Genomic DNA, 20,095 nt, shown 5'->3' with positions numbered 1-20,095 from the left:
ATAAAAAAAATATATAGGGTTTCATTCTAATAAATCAGTAAGGTGAGCTACTGCCTTGGGGGTGGTCGTACTACATTGGGTACTAACTGTACCTAACCACACATTATAGAGTTACAAATGTGTGACTAACTAGAGAGAATGGAAGAATGTAGTGTGAGGAGGGGGAGCAGTGGTATATGCAAGTGAACTCCTTAATAGAACAAAAACATGTCTTAAAACGGAGGCTAAGGGTGATGTGCCACTAGGTTACTGCAACAGCTTACACCATTTCCCCTCCGCCCCTCCCACAGAGAAGGCTAGCAGTTAAAATGATGTGTAGTTTGTGAGAAGAGGCAAGTGCTTCAGGCATGTTTGCTACGTGGAAATGCACCATGTGATTTGGACTAACACATGTCAGGTGTGGTGCTTAATGTGATTAGTAATTTGTCTAAGTGGGCATTCAGTTCAATAACTCGTGCACTTGGAATTCAAGTTTATCAATATTTCAGGGAATGTTTCTGTTGAGTGCCTTCTAGAAGACATTAAACGGGCATTTGACCCTAGGTTTATAGTGGCAAACTCCTCGTCGCTAAGGATTGTTTCTAAGTGAAGCTAGGTTTCCATTAAAAAGGTTATAAGGGAAGGTCACTGTGTCCCAAGGAAATGGAGCTTTCTGATGCAATAGTTGCATTGCAAATTTAAAAATCACACACAACGCCAGAGGTCAATGATATGGACTACAGTGTAAGGTTAATGATTTGGGACATTATGGGGAAGAGATTTTCTTGTGCGGTTTTAATGTCTTAGTATTTTTTTACCAATACTAGTGAAGAGAGAATCCGTTTCTGTGGCTCAGGAGATGGTAAATTTACCCTTTAGTTTGAGAACTGCAATTAAGGGAAGCTCCACAAATTATGCTAAGGGCAATGGTAAGCTTTTGAACTTGCTGTGGGTTGGTTATCCCCAGTATTTATTGCTAAACATCAAGGGAATGCTGCATCTGTATACAGTTCTGAGTGGGCTCAATGTGTGGGAGATTGAAGTTAGTCTCCATGACATTAGTAAAGTCGTAACTCACCTAAGATAAGTCTATTTTAAGTACATTCAACTGGTCATATGTGAGTTAGATGGGACTATCTCATGACTGCGGCTGCACGCTTTAACCACTTTTGAGGGGGAAATATCTGGTTTGGAGGATGTCTAGATCCTTAAGGAAGAAGATACAGTTGCTCTAAATTTCTGCCCCCCTTGTGCTGTGTTGGTTGCTGGCTAACGCACAGAATGGCTAATTCTATAGGAGGAGCTATGAAAAAGAAAAGGCCACGGAGCAATGTGCAAAAGTAGTAACTTTTTTTGAGCAATGGTTTGAGCCCTACATATCTCAAAGATTAACAGAACTGGTGCTATTTTTTTTATTTTTTGAATGCATTCCTATTTCTTGGGGAAACTGTCATTTAGTTTGGGATCTTGTTCTATGGTGGGGGTACATATGTTTGTTTTGTTAGTAGTTTGCATTTAGAAGATAAAAACAAAATTTTGAATAACATTTTTGCCTCTGGTCACTACTTTTACCCTTGTTTTAAATTTCTTTCTAATTGTCTGGCTATCTGAACTCCACATTCTGGAACCGTAATGAAACAAAGGTGCTCACTGGATGTTGTTGCTCTGCCTTCTAATTGAACAGCAAATAATTTTTATAAGGAGTGGTACTCCATCACCGGATGTGGCTCCTTTCAGAAATGTAGCTCTTCCTGGAGTCTATCTTTAATTGCCAATTTAGGTTTTATAGGAAAATGTGGGTAGCAATCCTGACCAGATACTTTAAGGTCAGTCCAAAAAACGAACTACATAAAATACAGGCGCCCAGGAAAGTTGCTGTTTGAGACAAATTCTGATAGTACAAAGCAAGGGTCAAACAAAATGGGGTCTGTTTTAAAGAGTGTTTGGAGACATGTTTTCCTACTAAAAATTGCTGCAGGCTTAACTGGGCCTTTGTTATTGTGATTTCCATTAATAATAGGCCATGTAGCTTTCAAACAATCTACTTACTTTGCAAGTAAAACTGCTACAAAAAACAGTACATATACCCTCCCACCTTTGAACCTAAGTCTAATCCTGAGAAAAAAAACTGTATAAAGTGCTGGCTGTATAAAGTGCTAGTTGGGGACTTATCCATAAGGCAAGGCATGCTGCCACCACAGGCATGAGCGACAATTCTGACTATATTTGGGCTGGTGTCACCCACAACACTTTTCCTGTGGACAATTAAATCATTAATCGGAAACAATCCACTTGTGTATTGTTTTTTGGTTGGTATCCTATTGTTTTGATTGAGTGAAGCAGGGAGATGACCAAAATAGCATGTTATTTAAGAATTGCACTAAAACTACAGTTTGTATGAAAGGATTGCTAAAAAAAGGAGGCAGTTTTTAAAATGCATGACAAGTTTTCCAGGGACTTTTGTGAACTGAAGCTTGGTGGGGCAATATTATTCTTTTATTATGCCAGAGAGGCTTTGTGTTTGAAGTACAGGTGTGAGTGCCTATTGGGCCAATACAATTCTCACAAATAAATAGGTCCCCAGTATTGGCAATTCTTTTCAAAATTCCCAAAGGAGCAGGAATTAGGTGCTTCCTTACTTGAGAATGCTTTCACAGTTTATTTATCGACTATTTGCAAAGTCATATCTGGAGTTGGTAGCCGGCCTTTGTGACTATTTGTGTTGCTGCTGGGCTCTCATCAATCTAAAAAAATATATTGGTTAAACACAGAATTCGTTTTTGTCTCAAAGTATTAATTTGCATGGTAGTCTCTGGTATTTAAGGGAACGACTTTGTGTGTGGATGTGTTCCTTCTGAAAAGTTAGAATGTTGTTCCTCATAGTGAAGTTAGCCAATAGTTGAAGTGATCCCACCCCTTGCAGTATGTTGTAGTGGGCAGAAGAAAAATGTTAATGACATCATAACAGATCAATGGATGAAGAGGGCTGGCTGAACAACCTTTTAAATAAATATATTATGCATATTATAGTAAAATCAAAAGGGCTTGCCTAATGCCAGATCTAAAAATGCGTATAGTTTTCAGTGCAGGAAGAACTTAAAGGTCAAGCTTCAAGTAGTTCGGAAGGTGAGGTAGGCATTTGATGGTGGTATCCACTATCAATGATTTCTTCTGTGCTGTTTCTAGAATTTGCATGTGAGCACCCACTGGCAGGAACATATTTTTTTGAGTGATGACACCTCTAGGCTGAGGATCCATTCTATGGACTGTCTAGGTTACTAACCGAGTGTAAATTATTTGCTGAAAGCATAATCTCTTTAAAAATACATTTGTGTGTCTTTGGAAGTAATCCTGTAGGAAGAGGGATGATGGTGATTAGAGAAGATTCCACTATTAGTAAGTTGTTAGGAGAGTAGCACAGGTAAAGGCCAGGCCTTGTCACCGTAGGCCCATACCGGGCATTAGAAAAGGGGTGTAGTATTGGCTGGTGTTGGTAGACTGCGACTAGAAATGACATGAGATTTTGACAGATACTATTAACATGAAAGTAATAATTGAGGTCATGCAAGTTCATTATTGTAAGGGAAAGAATCTTCAGCGCTCGTGACTGACAGTGAAGTTCAACTTGCTTCTCAGCAATAATGGAGTTTCTAAACAAGTACATTAGTGTCTCTAAAATCGATTTCCCATAGGACAGCTTACCCTTTGAAAATCGTGTCAAACCGCCTTATTTGAAGCAGTCAGTTTCTTCTCCCTCTAATCTCTTCCCAAATGGGAAAACCTAGCTTCTTTTAGAGCTGCCCCTCTCCCATCGATGTGCATTGGCTGCTTTAAATACAAATATTTCCTGTGTGGAAATGCAATTGCAAGGATGAAATCAACTGGCCATCTCTGTAACCACAGCCAATAACAGGGGACACAAATAGAGATATGCTTAATTATTATTCGTTAAGCAGGTGGTTTTGAAACTTTGTGAATCAGTAATTTGACTTGTTTCTACATAGGTGGGATCTCAAGTTGCACCTCGGTTTGCAGACCAGTCGGAAAGCAATTTCTACATACTGGTTTGCTAACAGTGATGAGTGCACTGGACTCCAGATTAGTTAATACATAGCTGATCAGAGTTCACATCAATGCTGGTGCCTTTTACCTTACCATTCATACATTCAGTATTGTACAAGGAAATTTGATTATATTATTTTCGTTTTTCTTGTCCTCCGCTTAGCTTTGAGCAAACCTAATTGCCACTCCAGTAAAGCTTGAGCATTTAAATTATTTCTTAGGCTACTTGCTTCATTATTGCAGTAAATGCCCTCAAGCGACTTAAGTCCGCATAAAACCATAAATGCTTCTGTGAAAAACCAAGTCCATTCACCCCTTTACCAGACCCTGATCAGATTGACTGGGCCCTATCATTCCTTTTACCCATTTGCGACCAGTTCATCCGAGTTCTTTTTTAGTATTGAGCCTCCTAAAGCCTTTTATAAATGTATCCTTACGTTTTTCTCCAGCTTTGAAGCTGAAAGAATAATGCATTTATTATTAATCTTTGCAGATGATATTGGTGGCCATCTTTTCAGAAACAGGATTTTTTGATTACTGTGCGGTAAAGGTAAGTCAGTTACATATAAGTGTTACTTTCGTCTCAAGAACTGTTTTTACATTTGAACAAATTTGTACCTCCGCATCTACCATGGGACGTGGTTGGCCAGAGTTCAGTTTTTTCTTATGCTGCACACCTTAGAGCATTACTGTTTGGTGCATTGAGCACGGATTGTGGGCTTAATTCACAAATCTTTCTCTATGAGCAGGAGCGATTGACTCATTTTACATGTGGGGTAAACTGTGATAATGTCACACCTGTTCACATAAATCTCTTTTGTGAATCAGCCCCTTAAGGGGAAAATATCAACATGGGAGAAAACGCATTCCGATATCGAAAGACCAAGGGAAATTAAAGGCTTTCAAATGAAAAGTAAGTAGCACACGAAGCAATCAACATAAATACAACCTGAGCACCTGGACCCGTTCTACCAGGACATACGCTGTCCAATGGGAAAATGTCAACTTGAACCATAATGATGTATTCTATGGGGTCGCCAAGAATGGTCTCAGTTACATTGTGGATTTTTTTAAAGCAAGCGAGAAGCTTATTGGCAATAAAATTCGTACGAAAGCTTAAGCAATGGTTTGTTTTAGGAATACATTTCCTGGCTTTTATCTATAACAACCCTATTCACTAACCACTGTTTATATTTTCTGAAATAAATAGTTAAATCGTTTGAATACCTGTCTGCTCATTTCTTTAGTTTATGGTGTAAACTTGCAGGTCACACAGAGCCATTGTTTCTTCACCGTCACAGTTTTACTCAGACCGTAATGGTGGTTTTTGGCTAACTGTTAATTATGATCTTTCCCTTTCTTGATTTTTCTCAGTGTTTTGCTCAATTGTTTACTCTCCCAACGTTTCTTTTTCTCTCTATTCTATAACCCTCCAGGTTTTTGTATTTCCTTACACATCTTTTGTTCTGTACTTCACTGACTTTTTCTTTCTGAACGTCTGAACTTCGATCAATATTTTTTTTTCATTTTTTTATTGAATGAATAGGAAATTACAGCATTAGTCGTGACAGCAAGGGTGACATAACATACAATACAGTCCGACATGCAACAACGAATGTGTACAGTGGTAGTGGCGTAGAATAGGCATGTCTGCAAAGACATTTCTACCATAAGAGACATGGTATGTGTCTTGTTTCATTAAGTATGAGTGAAATGGACACCAAAGTCTTTGGGTCTCGATTTGGGATGACGAACCTGCGTAAATGTCTATCCGGTCACTGCATTAGGTCATGCCCTAGATCCAGTGATCGATGTTCACGGTGGACCAACCCCTCCAGAACATCATCCATCTCTTGGTGATCAGCAGAGTCATGCTGACAAATCGTCTGTCCTCGGTTTGAACATCTGCCGTAGCTCCAAGACGTGTCAGCAGTACGTCTGGTGAATTCGGATGCTGGCTGTGGTGTGTAATAGTGCAAGTACTTGAGCTCAATAAGCACTTAACTTAGGACATGACCAGGCTATGTGCAAAAACACACATCTACCTGACCATATTTCTTGCAATTGACATTTGTATTAGGAGTGAGTTTTGTCATACATTCTGACATAAAGTACAGTGGTTTAGGGATTTAAAGTGTAGTAACTTATGTTTGTAGTTAAACGGGAATTGTTTTACTTGTGCACAGCAGTATGAACATACATAGTCCAATAGCAGGATGCCAAGTACCCTGTACCATTTGTGACGAACAAGAAGTGGGTCGAGGGGTCTGCCTCTTATTTCTTAGTATAGGAAGGAGATGTATTTCCCAGTATTGACCAGTTGTTTGTATTTGGTTAGGAATGTGAGGTCCTTTGGAAGATGTGGGAAAATCAGGAAAGCCCATTTTCGCTGCCAAACATAGCCAAACATAGTTGATAATAACATTGGGCCTGATTACAACTGTGGCATAGGGGAATACTCCGTCAAAAACGTGCTTGATATCCCACCTGCCATATTACACGTTCCATTATGTCCTATGAAACCTGTAATACAGCGGATGGGATATCCGTCGCGTTTTGTGATGGAGTAATCCCCCTTCGCCAAGGTCTTATTCATGCCATAAGCTGGCCAGTGGGGAGCTTCTGCCATTCTTGATGTATTCCTGAAGAGGCATAAAATCGCCATTGGGAAACAAGTCTTCCAGGGCTCTTCCTTGTACAGTTGTTAGAAAGGTCTCTGTTCCTGGTTCTTTTATCGGTGGGAGTAAATGGTTAGGTATCACAGATAAGAACAGGAACAAGGGACATTACACTGGAAATAATGTGCTATGTACCAACATGCTATGCATATTGTCTGTCCTGCTAACGTCGTCTGTGAGGGCAGGGAGCCCATACCAGACAGTGGAGAGCAGGGAGGCAGGGTGCACCAAGGTGTATTATGTGTGCGCCTGCATAAGTATTGGTCAAGGTTTCAGATAGTATTTCACATAGTACTAGATAGTAAAGTACTAGGTAGTAAATGAAGGGTGCCGGCCATAAAAAGACCTCTCTCCTTCATGGGATGGGTGAGCACTGTCTATCATATGCACATCTGACCCCCCCAAACACCAGTTCAAGAACTCCAGTGGAAGTCAAACTTCTATATTTGCAAAAAGATAAAGGAACTGTGGCTTGGAGTTTAATAAATTTAGGAATAATGCCTATGATGTAATTACCCATGTATTTTATCACCCCTTCATTCCATATTACGAAATGTTCTATCGTAGGTGCTGTGGTGGTCTTCGATCATTCTTAATCGATCACCTGACATCTTATTGCATACAGACAGAAAAACATTAAAAATGAAGAATAGTTTTTTACCTAGATCACAAAACGTATGCTATAAATTGACAAAAGTCTATTACAAATAGGATACAGATGCTTCCAAAAATAAGCGTTGAAGGGAAGTTAAGATTCATTCCTTAAAAAATTACCGGAATTTTCCAATTATGGTGAGCATGGCAGCCAAAAATCCCTCCCTCTGTATGCACTGTTAAGAAAGGAAATCCCAAATAACAAAAAATTGATGATGATTATTTTTTTTTGTTACTTATATGTAGCCAGGTCAATATGTATGAGATGCTGCCCCTGCTATATTATAAGGATACTGCAAGCCATAAATAGTTCTGGGCTGTAGAGGAATGAAGCCGAAGGTGCCCTCCATTACAGGCTTTATCCCTACATGCTCACACGATCACTGTATACATAAATCACTGAGATACTTATGGTGTTGCTCTTTCTTGCAAAAGAGGTAGGACGCTTGTAGACCTTAATAATAGAAGAAAAATGTGTAATGCAAAATTACACACCAAAAAGCAGCTGGATAGTAGTTGCAGCAAGGTATTAGAATCAGTTTCAATACAAACCAGATTAAAAAAAATACCCTCTGCTTTTCACAATGTGTAAAAAGATGCAGAGATGTTACAAATTTCCTCTAATTAACTAAACCGATGTTAAGAAGATTTGAACACCTTAAAATCATTAATGATTTACTTGATATTAATTTGTTATAAATAAGTCATTTGTTGGCACCTTTACCTTTTTTCATATACTACCTATTCACCGGCATAAATTTCCCTAATGTCCTCAGGCAGAGAAGGCTATCATTATATCTTCCTCGTCTCGAGGTGCTCCCCTAATGAAGGCTGGAGGTCCAGTCTTCTGCTAGGATGATGTCTGACTAGAAGACTGCTTTGATTATGAGTGGTATGTTACCTTCAATTTGTATTTTTAGGTCATAAACTCGATCAGTAGGATTTAAATGTTGATCTGGAGTCTCAATCTGTATAAAGTCATCAGTTTGATACACATCCTGAAACATTTGACGTGTCTGATGATGTACTATTGTGACTGCTGCAGTGCTGTCTAGGAAAGCTCTCACACAAGTCCTGTTTCTCAAGAGGACTCATAGTTGAATCTGCATGTTTCCTGGAAAGTGCTGCAACTTTCTTCCTTTTTACTGGGGTTTTGGAGTCTTTCTCTTTTCTCTTTACTCTTTACACTGACATCAGTCTTGCATCCTCCTTCACCTTTCCTACTGTACTCCTCTTTTCTTTGGCACTCGGATCAGCTCCCTTTCACTGTCCTTTTAGCTTCAGTGTTCTAAAAAGAACAGGAGAGAATGGCTATCCGAATACTGATACCGGTCCGGTTTTTACTTTTTTTCGCAGTCTCTTAAGTTATAGCCACCCGTGCTGGATTCCTAAGAAGTGGGTGAACCAGTCCACCATTTATTTTCATCTTTTAGTTTTTTCTTCCCTTCTGTTGCAGATTTTACTTTAACGGAACCCTCTATCATTTTTAGGTGTGGCTTAATGGGTTGAGTACCTATGGGTGTCTCTACCTACAAAGGTGTTGACTTCCACAATTAGTTTTGGTAGTTCCTGTTCACGATGCTGAACCAGAACTGCTTCAAGTCTCTGACAAACTACCATGTGCGACATATGTTGACCAAACCTATTTTGGGTATTCTTGGTATGTTAAAGGGATTTCCAATTCCTGGTGAGCCCTGTAGTGTACAAGCGGCTCTACCACCCTGTATTCATGAAACTGCCCTGAGGCAGCCAGAAGTAAAGAGTCTCAAAAGCATATGCTGGATGTGCAGCTATAACAAAAGTAACTGCACACTACTTCCCCCCCCACTCCCTCCTTCTCCTCCCTAATCGGGAAGTCCTCAAGCTTTGAGATGTTGAGTAACTGCTTCCCTGCCATTGTCCCCTATGTCTATAGGTGATGCCATGATTAATGGGTTCAGTTTGTATGTGGAATTAAGGAACTAGAAAACCCACAGAATGAGGAATAACCTCTTATGAGTCAAGCTTGACAAACCTATGGAAATGGGTGCTCCCTTATTCCCAAAAGCAGGTAACCATGATTGCTGCTGACCTCTCCGTAATGACACAATAAAGATTCAGATGTGTGTGATAAGTGTAACTCGAGCAGTAGCCATAAGATGCAAGCCTCACTTTGGGTGCCAACAGTTGTGTAAGTTACAACTATGGCGTAACTCTGCAAGGTGTGCTTTCCCACCCACGGGTGAACTTACTTAAATGCACCAGCGATTAATGTGAAAGACCAGTTATTGTAGCCTCACAAAACAAAATTCAGTGTGTAATTGGCCTAGAAATACTGCTTTTGGGTTATTAGCTGTTGGACTTGTTTGCTTATGCAGGGTCATCCCCAATCTTTTTGCCTCCTGCCTCCTATTTTTTTTTTTTTACCTGTTGCTGTTGGCTTTTGAACTCTAGCACTGGTTAGCAGTGCTCTGTGTATATGCTCAGGGTGATCTGTCAGTAAGGGGGGAGGGTCAAGTTGCTTTTCCTATGTTAATTCCCATAGGACGTTTAGACCCAACTACAGCCCGAACTGCTGGATGGATTTGGACCAAATTTGGTAAAAAGCTAGCAGTGCAGCTCAGATTACACTTTTGGTTATTTGATGTAAACCCATTTAGTAGTTTGAGAAATTAAGGAAAATCCAATGTGTGCGAATGGAAGCGCTTCAATTGGCTGGCCACAACCTGACTAGAAAGTTGCGCCTGCTGTCTTAAGTTGTGGATGAGGGCCCCCAGGGCTGAAAATAGAAATAAGTGGTATAAGGAGTCGAGGTGGAGGTACCCTGGTGCCAGGGGTGTGATATAGGGGTCTTTTAGGGTCAAATTAGGGAGTTAAAATGATTTTTCTTCCCCATGTGCGATATTCGCGAATACTTGGGGATATTCGTGAATATGCAGTTTTTTTTAATCATTCACACTCATCTATACACTAATTCATTCACTCATACATGCACACACTCGTGTGCCTACTCACCCACAAACCCACTTTCAGACCTACTCAAACTTGCGCAGCCACTGACAGACAGGCCCTGTAGCCAACCCCTGCTGTGCATGGCCAAAGGCCTTGCACGGTGTGGGGTTGGGTGGTTATAAGGACTTGGCAGAAGAGCCTGACTGCGGGCCAGGCACTGCGGCCAACCCCCACTGGGCATGGCCAGAGGGCAGTGGTTGGATTAAAGTTTAGTAATTAAAATTACTTTACGTTAAAAAAAAATACATAGAAATTCACTGAAAAAAACAAAGGTTACTACAGGGATGTTATAGTTAGTTTCTGAATTTACTGGTACAAAACCATAGAAATTCAGCAGTTCTAGTTATCTCATGTATCTGTAACTTGCGCCCTAAGGTAACTATAACTCGTGCCTTCGCCATGCACAGCCAATTACTCCACATATTATGTCATTGAAGACCTATTCTATGGCATCTTTGCTATTGTCACTGCAACATTTCCAATACAATTACTGATGATAAAACTGCGCATGGCAAGGGAGCGAGTTATAGTTACCCTAGGGGGTGAGTTATAGTTACTTGAAGGAACTCTAACTAGACCTACTGAATTTGTATGAGTAAATTCGGAACCGAACTTTAACGTCCCTGTAACCTTATATTTATTATATATATCTATATATCTATATATCTATATCCTAGTGGAGTGTCAGTCTCCACTAGGTAGTTTTAGTTAGGACCTAGTAGTAGGACTTAGTAGGTTCTATAGAAAAAGCATTTTTTACTTGCATGTATCTATGGTGCTGGTTGATGAATCTTCATAAAATTTTCCCCAAACAATTGCAGCTCACGTGAGCCCCTGTCTGAAAAATCTCCTAGTGATACGTCAAGTGGGGGCTGAGAAAAAAGGAGGGTCCTAAAATGTTTTTTTCTCCATTCGTTTTTCCATAGGGATTTTGAACAGCGATGAGCCTGCCGGTTCCCTGGCCTATCTGGGGAAGGTGTCTCAATAGACAACAGGCTTCTTCAGTACTGCTATACTCTGGTATGGGGGATGATGTCTTTCCCGGTGGTCCTGAAGGGCGGATTATAATTTATCCTGCTGTGCTATAGCATAGAACTGTAGTGGCATAGGTAGGAATCATATATATTTTGCATAGTGGCAGTATGCTGAAACTTTCCTTGTGTTCTACTTTTCTTGTCACCATCCTGTTTTCAGTACGTTTTATCATCCTAATTATTGCAGTCCATGTCTTTGTATCTAGAATGCAGCTGATTAAATAAAACTTCCTGAACCATTTTCTGCTTCTGTTTGTCTTTGCATGTGTGAGACAAATGCAACTGGAAAAAAGGGATAAGATCTGATCCACCACGATTTCGCTGAGAGCTCACAATGTCATGCGTCCTGTTGCCACAAACCACTCCTGTTCTTGGGCGTAGGTGAGGCACTGCTAGCTGTCCGAAAATGGATTAGGCTGACAGTTGTTACATTGTGTGGGATCAAACTCAGTTCCCCACAATTCAGGTGATGCTGCTGCCCAAATCCTGCAGCCTCATTGGTACAATGAGAGCCAACGTGACAACTATAACTCGCTCCTTTGCCGTGCACTGCTAATTACCCCACATGTATCACTTGTGACATCTTTGATAACCTCATTGATAATATCAATGTAACATTTGCAGTAAACCTATTGAGAAACTATTTGAGCTAACCCTAACTATAACTATTGAATTTCTATGGTTTTGTGTGAGTAAATTCAGAATCTAGCAACATCCTTGTAGCCTTTATTTTTTTTAAGTGAATATATATTCACTTAAAAAAAAACATTACAAGAGCATCATAGTTAAGCTGACGTTTTGCCCACACAAAATCAGTTCTAGTTAAACCTATACTTACACTTTTGTTAGGAAACTATAACTCATGGCCTAAAGTTACTTAAGGGCATGTGTTACAGTTTCTTCAGTATAACTGCTGAATTTCTAGGGCTTTGTGTGGGTAAAGAAATCAACCTAACTATAAAGTTCCTGTAACACCCCCCGCCTCCCCCTCACCACAGCATGCACCAGACCCCACACTGTGTCCTGCCTTTCACTGTGCACGGCAGGGGTATGGTGGGTGAGGTTTTTGTCCACCATTAGGCTTCAGATTTGTGGATCCATTACAGATTAACACTGGGGGTCATGCTTTGCATTGCCGTGAATCTGCGTAACTGCGAAAACAATGGTACAATTTTATGCCCGTGAGGAGTACTTCAGAGACCCCTCACTGTGCCCTATCAGGGGGGGTCACAATACCTCTGTCTTGACCGCTATATGTGTTTTTATTTCTTTTCTCCCTGGGGGCCCAGACAAGAAACAAAATGGCAGTGGATTTTGGAGTCCAGCCAATCAGGTCCTCGACTTTCGCCAAGATTTGCGGGTACCCGTGGATCCACATCTCTCAATCTATCTTTAATAACTATAAAACTACTGAACAGATTCACACCACATTACAAAAAGGTCTCTTTGTAGACCGAGATATACCTTTCAGAAAAATTTGGTGTATTTTCATTCAGCGGTTCGGGCTGTAGTTGTGTCTGAAAACAGCAAAACAGCAAAATCCCCATTGACATTAAATGGGGAAAAAGCATTTTAGGACCCCCCTTTTTTTCTCAGACCCCGCTTCACAAATTAGCCTAAAATATTCCAGACAGTAGCGGAGGTAACTGGTACACAAGTTTTGAAAATTTGAAGATTCATCAAACTGTGCCAAAGTTATTAGCAAGACAAAAAATGTTTCGTCCATGGGACAGGTTGGTCCCAACTAGAACTACCTACTGGCTATTGCAGTACTGTGTGTCTATATCTATATCTGTTACCTACTGGCAGTTGCCAGTAGATAGTTTTAGTTAGGACCATTTTTTCAAGAGACAGTGTTTTGTTTTGGCAATAACTTTGGTGCCACTTGACGAATTTTCGCAAAAGTTTAAAAACGTATACTTTAGTAGGTTCAGCTGCTGTCTTGAAAGTGTTGGGGTGATTTGTCAAGTGGTGGCTGAGAAAAAAGGGGCGTCCCAAATTAGTTTTCCCCATTCTATGTCAATGGGATTTTTCAAATGTTTTTAGACTACAGCCCGAACTGCTGGATGGAAATACACCAAATTTGGCAGAAAACTAGCTCTTGGTGCAGAAAGAGTACTTTTTATGATTTGGTGTAAATCCCTTCAGTAGTTTTGGAGATAACAAAGGGAGGGACAGGTCCCAGGGGCATTGAGAAAGGAGGGGGGGGTGCACGGCCCCCCTCCTCAGCTTATATTAGCCCTGGGGATCACCACCTCCCTGGGTGTTTACACAAATATATATAGTGGGCCTTTTGTCCCCCCCCATGCATCCAAAGGACCACCACATTCCTGGGGCAAACTGTTTATTTTATATGGGGCCTATATGGCCTACCTCAGTGCCCCAGGGACCCCCACCTCCCAGGGGCTAAATAACAGGTTTGTGCTGGTGGCCCCCCTATGAGCCCCCCCTGCAGACCAAGTGACTGCCACCTCTCCAGGGCAAGTTAGTACAATAGAGGGGCAGCATGGCCCCCCTCACAACCCCAGGGACTGCCGCCTCCCCGGGGCTGTATTAAAATAATGAAGGGGTTCTCATGTAGACCCCTAGCCCTGGGGACCACCACCTCCTTGTGGCAAATTCAACATTGGGTAGGCCCCCCCCCCCCCCTCATTGATCCACAGATGGCACTGGGGACTGCCACTCCCCAAGGGCCAGCTCTTGCTATGTCCTGGGGTGTCCACCCCCGGGACATAGCTGTTTGCTCTGATTTGGCAGGAACTGTCAGAGAAAACACTCCTCTTGCAGCAAGTGATAGCTGCGAGAAGTTTTCCCCGGTTTCCCTGCCCACAGACATGCGAGCAGGGAAACCGAGGAAACAATCACCTTTGCAGACAGGGAGCTGCATCTTTAACAGCTCCCGCTGTGCAAAAGCAATGCCGGGCCCTGCAGCAGGTGGGTACTGGCTGGGATCACAGGGGCCTTTAGACTTCCCCCCCCCCCCCCCCCCCAACGGTCCCATTGCACACTGGGTGCCCTGCGGAGCGCCCAGGACGATGGCCAGGCCCCAGGGGAGGGGTGTATATTAAGGTGGGGGGTATGAGGTCCTCAGTGCAGAAATCAGCCAGGGAGAGGGGTGGCATGGCCCCCCTCCTCCATTTATAGAAGGCTGGGCCTTCCATAAATGATTTTATCTCGTGGACCGTCTCGGCATGAAGCCAGATTGGTCCCTGTGAACTAAAGGGGTAATAACTCCCTGAAGGGGCATCACTAGTACTGTGGCCAGCACTTTCACCTCTGTATTAAGGACAGAAATTGGCCTATAGGGTGCACAGGAATTTTTAGGTCGGACCTCCTTGTGAATGACCACTATTTCTGCTGTCCATAGGTCCAGGGGGAGTGTGCCCTAGCTTCTTGCCTCCAGGAACATAGCCAGGAGATGGGGAGGGCGCTAACAGATTGTCCAGCCTTTTGAAATGCTCCTCTGGGAACCCATTAGGGCATGGGACTTTCCCTGAGCACAACCCTGTCATGGCCGATTTAACCTCTTCAAAGATAATATCCCCTTTCAAGGTCTCCTGGGACTCTGCATCTAAGATGGGGACCACTATGCCTTGTAAGTATTCCCTTATGTGATGTAACTCAAGTAACTGGCGGGCCTGGTACAAGGCCTGATAATAGTCGGTGAAGGCTTCTACAGTTTCTGTATTCGAGGAAACCCGAACCCCCTTGTGGGTCTCCACCTTATCTACCCACCGTGCTTCAATTTCTTTCCTATCCAGCCAGGCCAGGAGTTTCCCTGCCTTATCTCCCGTTTCATAGAGCCTATGTTGGGCAGTGCGCAATCAAGCTCTACTTTCGGATTCTGCCACTTCTCTATATTATGCTAACACCAAGCGACCAAGAGCAAGAGGAGCCGAAACCAGTGCCAGGGTCCCCCTCCATCGCTAGGAGTTGCTGCTTGTATTTTTCCAGAGTTTCAGAAGCCTTTTTCCTTTTCCGTGCCGCTAAGTTATGTGCACTGTCCCATATCACTGTCTTGTACGCCTCCCAGGGTACCACCGAGGACTCGACTGTCTCCATCTTTTCCTGGAAGTATAGTTCAGTGTCTACACGAGGCCCATGCGCCACCTCATGGTCTTGCAAGTCCCCACGCTCCGAGCTGCCATATTTGGGGTCTCCCATCTGACTTTCCAATCCGTACCATCAGGGGGGAATAGTCCGACGAACCCTGGGCCAAATAGTCCACATTGCGGGCAGCCCCCACTTCCCCTGTGGGGGCAAAAATGTAATCCAGCCTAGAAAAGACTTTATGGGCCCCAGAAAAGTAGGAGTATTTCCTATACTTGTGGTGGGCACGTCGCTGCAGATCAGACAGTCCCAGTGTTGTTGCAAAGCGATACAGACACCCCTGAGCGATCCAGCTCCCTATCCATTACATCATAAAAATCACCTCCCAGCATGTGGGTCGTGGAGTCCACTACCTATAGCATCTCTGCAAGCTTGTCCAAGACAGGAGCCTGAAGTCTGGCCAGGGCATAAACAATTACAAACAGTACTTCGTCTACCCCAAAGCCTCTGTACCTCCACGTACCTTTCCGTGGGGTCTACCCACTGTCTTGAGATATGGAAGAGGGGGGAATTTACGGTTCCAGAGAGGTAACCTGCATGTGCCAACGTAAAATAGGGCCCTCTACCCAAAAATTTACACCTGGTGTCCTTGATGTCTCCTGTAAAAACACATCTGGGTGCATTCTCTTTATGTACTGAGACACCAGACCTCATTTAACTCTGTCCCCTAATCTGTTTACATTCCATGATAGCACAGAAAAGGCCCGGGAATTTAATCTGGGGGGGGGGGGGGTGGCATGTCACTTGTGGGAGTCATTGTACTCAGAGGGACTGCGTTAAGTGGGGGGAGGGGGAGACCTCCCGTCCCTGACTTATGGATGGGACATCTAGATGCCAGTGATTCATAGGACGAGACCTAAGATGCCTACTTGTCTGTGGTGTATCGAATGTCAACAAAAACAGGCAAGCAACAACCCCCAACAGAGCCAGCTTCCACCCCACATCCCATAGGCCCTGCGACTATTAACCCCCATACAACAACTCACCAGTAGTTGAGAGGTCTGTAGCCCCCTTCCCCTCCTCTTCAACACAAAACTACTACTCGCGGGTCACTTCCACAAAGGCAGACTTCCCGACACAACCCTCAGCACAAGGAAACTTGCATGATGTCTAGATAGTTCCAGCACCACCAACTGCTCCCCATCCTCCTTACACTGGATGGTGCGATTGCACTCAGCTCCACTTCTTCAGCCCCAAATTACTGTGTTTCCTCCACGGTCTGGCCGCCCCCTTCTGGTCTGAGAACAGTTTCCTCAGTTTCTAGTCAATTGATAGCTGCCACCAATGGATGAGGAGACACAGATATTGTTCCTGTGTCTGCACCTGGGGTGGTCACCCCTATGCCTGGAGCTGAGCCTACCCTTCTGTCTCTCTTCCGGATAACCGGGGTCTAACTATCCTGAGAGTCTGATTATGCTGCCCCACTCTTTGGGGGGTCGACTCACTCTCCATGGCGTGTCTCCATCTCCTCTGTGCCGCCTCCGGCCCCTTCTCTTGGGGCACAACCGGTCCTGCCATCCCATGGGCCAGGGGTCCCTGGGACTTCTACCCATCTCGTGGTCACCTCTCCCGGACAGTTGAGGGCGTTACTCCAGCCACTCCATGCATCCTCTGGGATTTGAAAGAAAAGTGTTTTCCCTTGAAAGATGACTTTTAGTTTGGCTGGGAAGAGGAGCATATATTGTAGTCGAAGGCAACTGAGTTTGGCCTTCAGAGTTAAATGTGCACTGCTGCTGCCTCTGAACCTCCCGGGTGTAATCAGGAAAAATTAGGATTTTGGAGTTCTCATTCTATATCTCTCATCTTACAAACCTCCGTCAACTATGGCTGTCCTGAAAATTTAGGGCGATCATGGGCCTCCAAGGCACTTCGGGGGGGGGGGTGGGAGGGGTTGCACCCCCTAAAGCCTGATAAGCATGTTCAATCACAAAACAGGACGAAAACGTCTGACGGCTAGACTCGTCTCAGCCATGTATTTTTTTTAAAAACGGCCCACATTGGGCCCCTCTGTTCCTTCCGGGAAACCCACGGATCTCCGATTGTTCCTGCGGACCCGGTTTTCTGCATCTTCCAGCCACCACATAATATCCTTGTTCAGGACCCTGGTCTCGGCCATTTCCTTGCAGAGGTTCTGGACCGTATCCTCCAGGTTCGATATTTGCGTTTCTGCAGAGATGACCCCTTTAGGGGAGCAAAACAAAAACTGGGACAGTGCACTATATTAAAGATAATGTGCTGCACTGAGGAAAGCAGCCTTTTTTGCATGCTCATGCCTGCCTTGGAGGCAAATGAACTGTGGACCAATTGTTGGAAGCAACCTCTTCATCTTTCTCAGTGCATGTTTTACCCGGCTTGCTTTCCTGAAAGGTAGGCAAAGATCCCCTTTGCAGGCAGCTGCACTGACTAACAGCACCCACCTGCCTGCTTTGGAGATGTCCCACTGAGAGGTGTCGGAGATATGGGATGACTGTTTTCCATCTCTTTCTTATGCCCAGCCTCATAAACAGTCTCTTTACCTATGTCGCTGTGTCCAAAATATAGTGAGGATGCAAAGGCAAACTGTTTCATTCATTAGTTTGGAGTCACACCCCACATACTAATGAGGCAACGCCAATTTAGCATCGCGCTGGTGCTACATGTGCACCGGCACAGCCAGTATGACAAAAGTGGCCATACAAGCAGGACCCTTCTGTAATACCAGTGCGCCAGAGGGAACATAAAGTAGGCACACAAACCGGTTGCCTTCCCTAGGGCCCTTTGTGTAATACAGTCCCATGAGTATTATTCAATAGTAAATAACGGTTTCATGAAACGTATTCATGCCACCTGAAGTCCTGTTTCTGTAAATATATACTTTTTAATGTGTGAGAATAATAAATCTTCCTACCTTATAAAAACAGACATTCTCAAGATCATTTTTGCATTGAATGCAGTTATTCACCTAAACCAAATGATAACACTACATTTTTGCTCTTACCTCAGTGGTGTTACACATGGATGCCACTAGCACAAACCATACGTATGAGTGCAGTTCATACACAGTCCAATCTGATGGTTGCAACTGAGCCAGCAATTCCCCTGTGTGCAGGAGATAATGAACACACAAATTATGGATGCTCACAACTCAGTCCAAACTCACTTGGCACCTGGAATTGTTTCACTCTTTGCAATAGTGTTTTATGGATAACCCCTATGCCTGTTCACCCTTTGGTAGCTTGGCACAGAGCAGTCTGGCTTAACTTAAGAGGCAATGTTAAGTATGTGTGCAACACTTCAAACAGTGAAAACACCATACAAAAATATTCCACACCTAGTTAGAAAAACAGAACTTAATTTAATAAATAGAACAAGACCCAAACAACAAACATCCAATAAGTAGAACTTGCATTGTGAATGTTGTAAAGAATAAACTGTAGAAAAGCACTTATAAGCAAGAAGCGCCAAATGGGGGTATCTGGTTATGACTGACTGGGACAGAGTCAAAAGTTCAGGGCGACTGCAGTGGAGTGCAGGCCTGATACAGGAACCCACTTAGGCCTACTGAACAAAAGTACCTTGATCCTGGTTGTGTTTACATTGAGGAAGATTTAAGGTGCAGCCGAGGCAATGAGTCGATTCCGATCCTGCAACAGAACGAGATGTCTATTTTCTCCCTGCAAAGTCAGTGATGTGTTGATTCTGAGGGCGATGCGCTGATTCTGAAGGCATTGAGCCAGGTCTACTCCATGCAGCAATGAGGATGTGCCTGTTACGATACACGCAAAGGTGAAAATCTGCCCGTTTCGGTCCCTGCAACTGTTAAGATGGGCCGGTTCAGTCAAGGATGTGTGGATTGACTGTAGAAGCACCTTAGGCCTCACTTCCTATGTCCAGGACTGGGATGGCACCGCTTGGCAGAGCAGACTCACAGATGGCAGAGTTCAAGTGCAGGTGCAGATGCAGATAAGTTGAAAGTCATCTATGTCCAGCAGACTTTAGAAAACAGGAGACCAGTCAGCTGGCCCTTGGAGTAACTCTGGATGCTCGGATGTAGAGATGCAGGTCCAGTCCTTATCACTAACAGGCAAGAGGCGGCAGATCAGCACAGCAAAGCAGGAGTCCAGCAAAGTATAAGTCCAACAGAGTGTCAGTCCTTGTAGCAACACAGCAGTTCTTCTTGACAGCGTATCCACAGGTCCAGAAGTGTACTGAAGTGGTGGTGTCTGGGGTCCAGTACTTATACCCAGTTGTGCCTTTAAAGTAGGGAGATACTTCATAGAAAGGTTGTTGAAGGACACAGAGGTTCCGCCCCTTCCTGCCCTTGCCCCAGATTCACTACAGAGGGGAGGCAGATGCAGCCCTTTGTGTGGGGACAGATTACAGTCCATTCAGGTGAAAGTGTGAGACTGTGACCAGCAGAAAGGGAATGGCCCATCAAGTTGCATCTAAGCTCCCCCTGTGTGCGGCTGTCTAGAGGAAATGCACAAGGCGCAGCTGTCTCCCACCCCAGATGTGTATTCAGAGATAAGCAGCAGGCACCAAATGGCTAAAAATGCCAACTATCTAAAAGTAGCATTTTCAGAACTGCAATTTAAAATCCGACTTCAC

The 20,095-nt window shown here is 43.5% G+C and overlaps 1 protein-coding gene across 1 annotated transcript in view; it reads left to right on the top strand.

Annotated features, from left to right (window-relative positions):
• The window catches only part of OCA2 (OCA2 melanosomal transmembrane protein), an 866,379-nt gene that overhangs the window by 398,492 nt on the left and 447,792 nt on the right, over positions 1-20,095 (top strand). The window contains exon 11 of the mRNA XM_069204281.1: positions 4,535-4,591. Coding sequence (XP_069060382.1) covers positions 4,535-4,591 — 57 coding nt within the window. The remainder of the gene's footprint in view (positions 1-4,534; positions 4,592-20,095) is intronic.

This window comes from Pleurodeles waltl, chromosome 8, assembly GCF_031143425.1.
Source record: "Pleurodeles waltl isolate 20211129_DDA chromosome 8, aPleWal1.hap1.20221129, whole genome shotgun sequence".
NCBI classification, from domain to species: domain Eukaryota; kingdom Metazoa; phylum Chordata; class Amphibia; order Caudata; family Salamandridae; genus Pleurodeles; species Pleurodeles waltl.
Note: the sequence above shows the minus strand (reverse complement) of the source record. Positions and strands in the feature narration are given on the sequence as shown.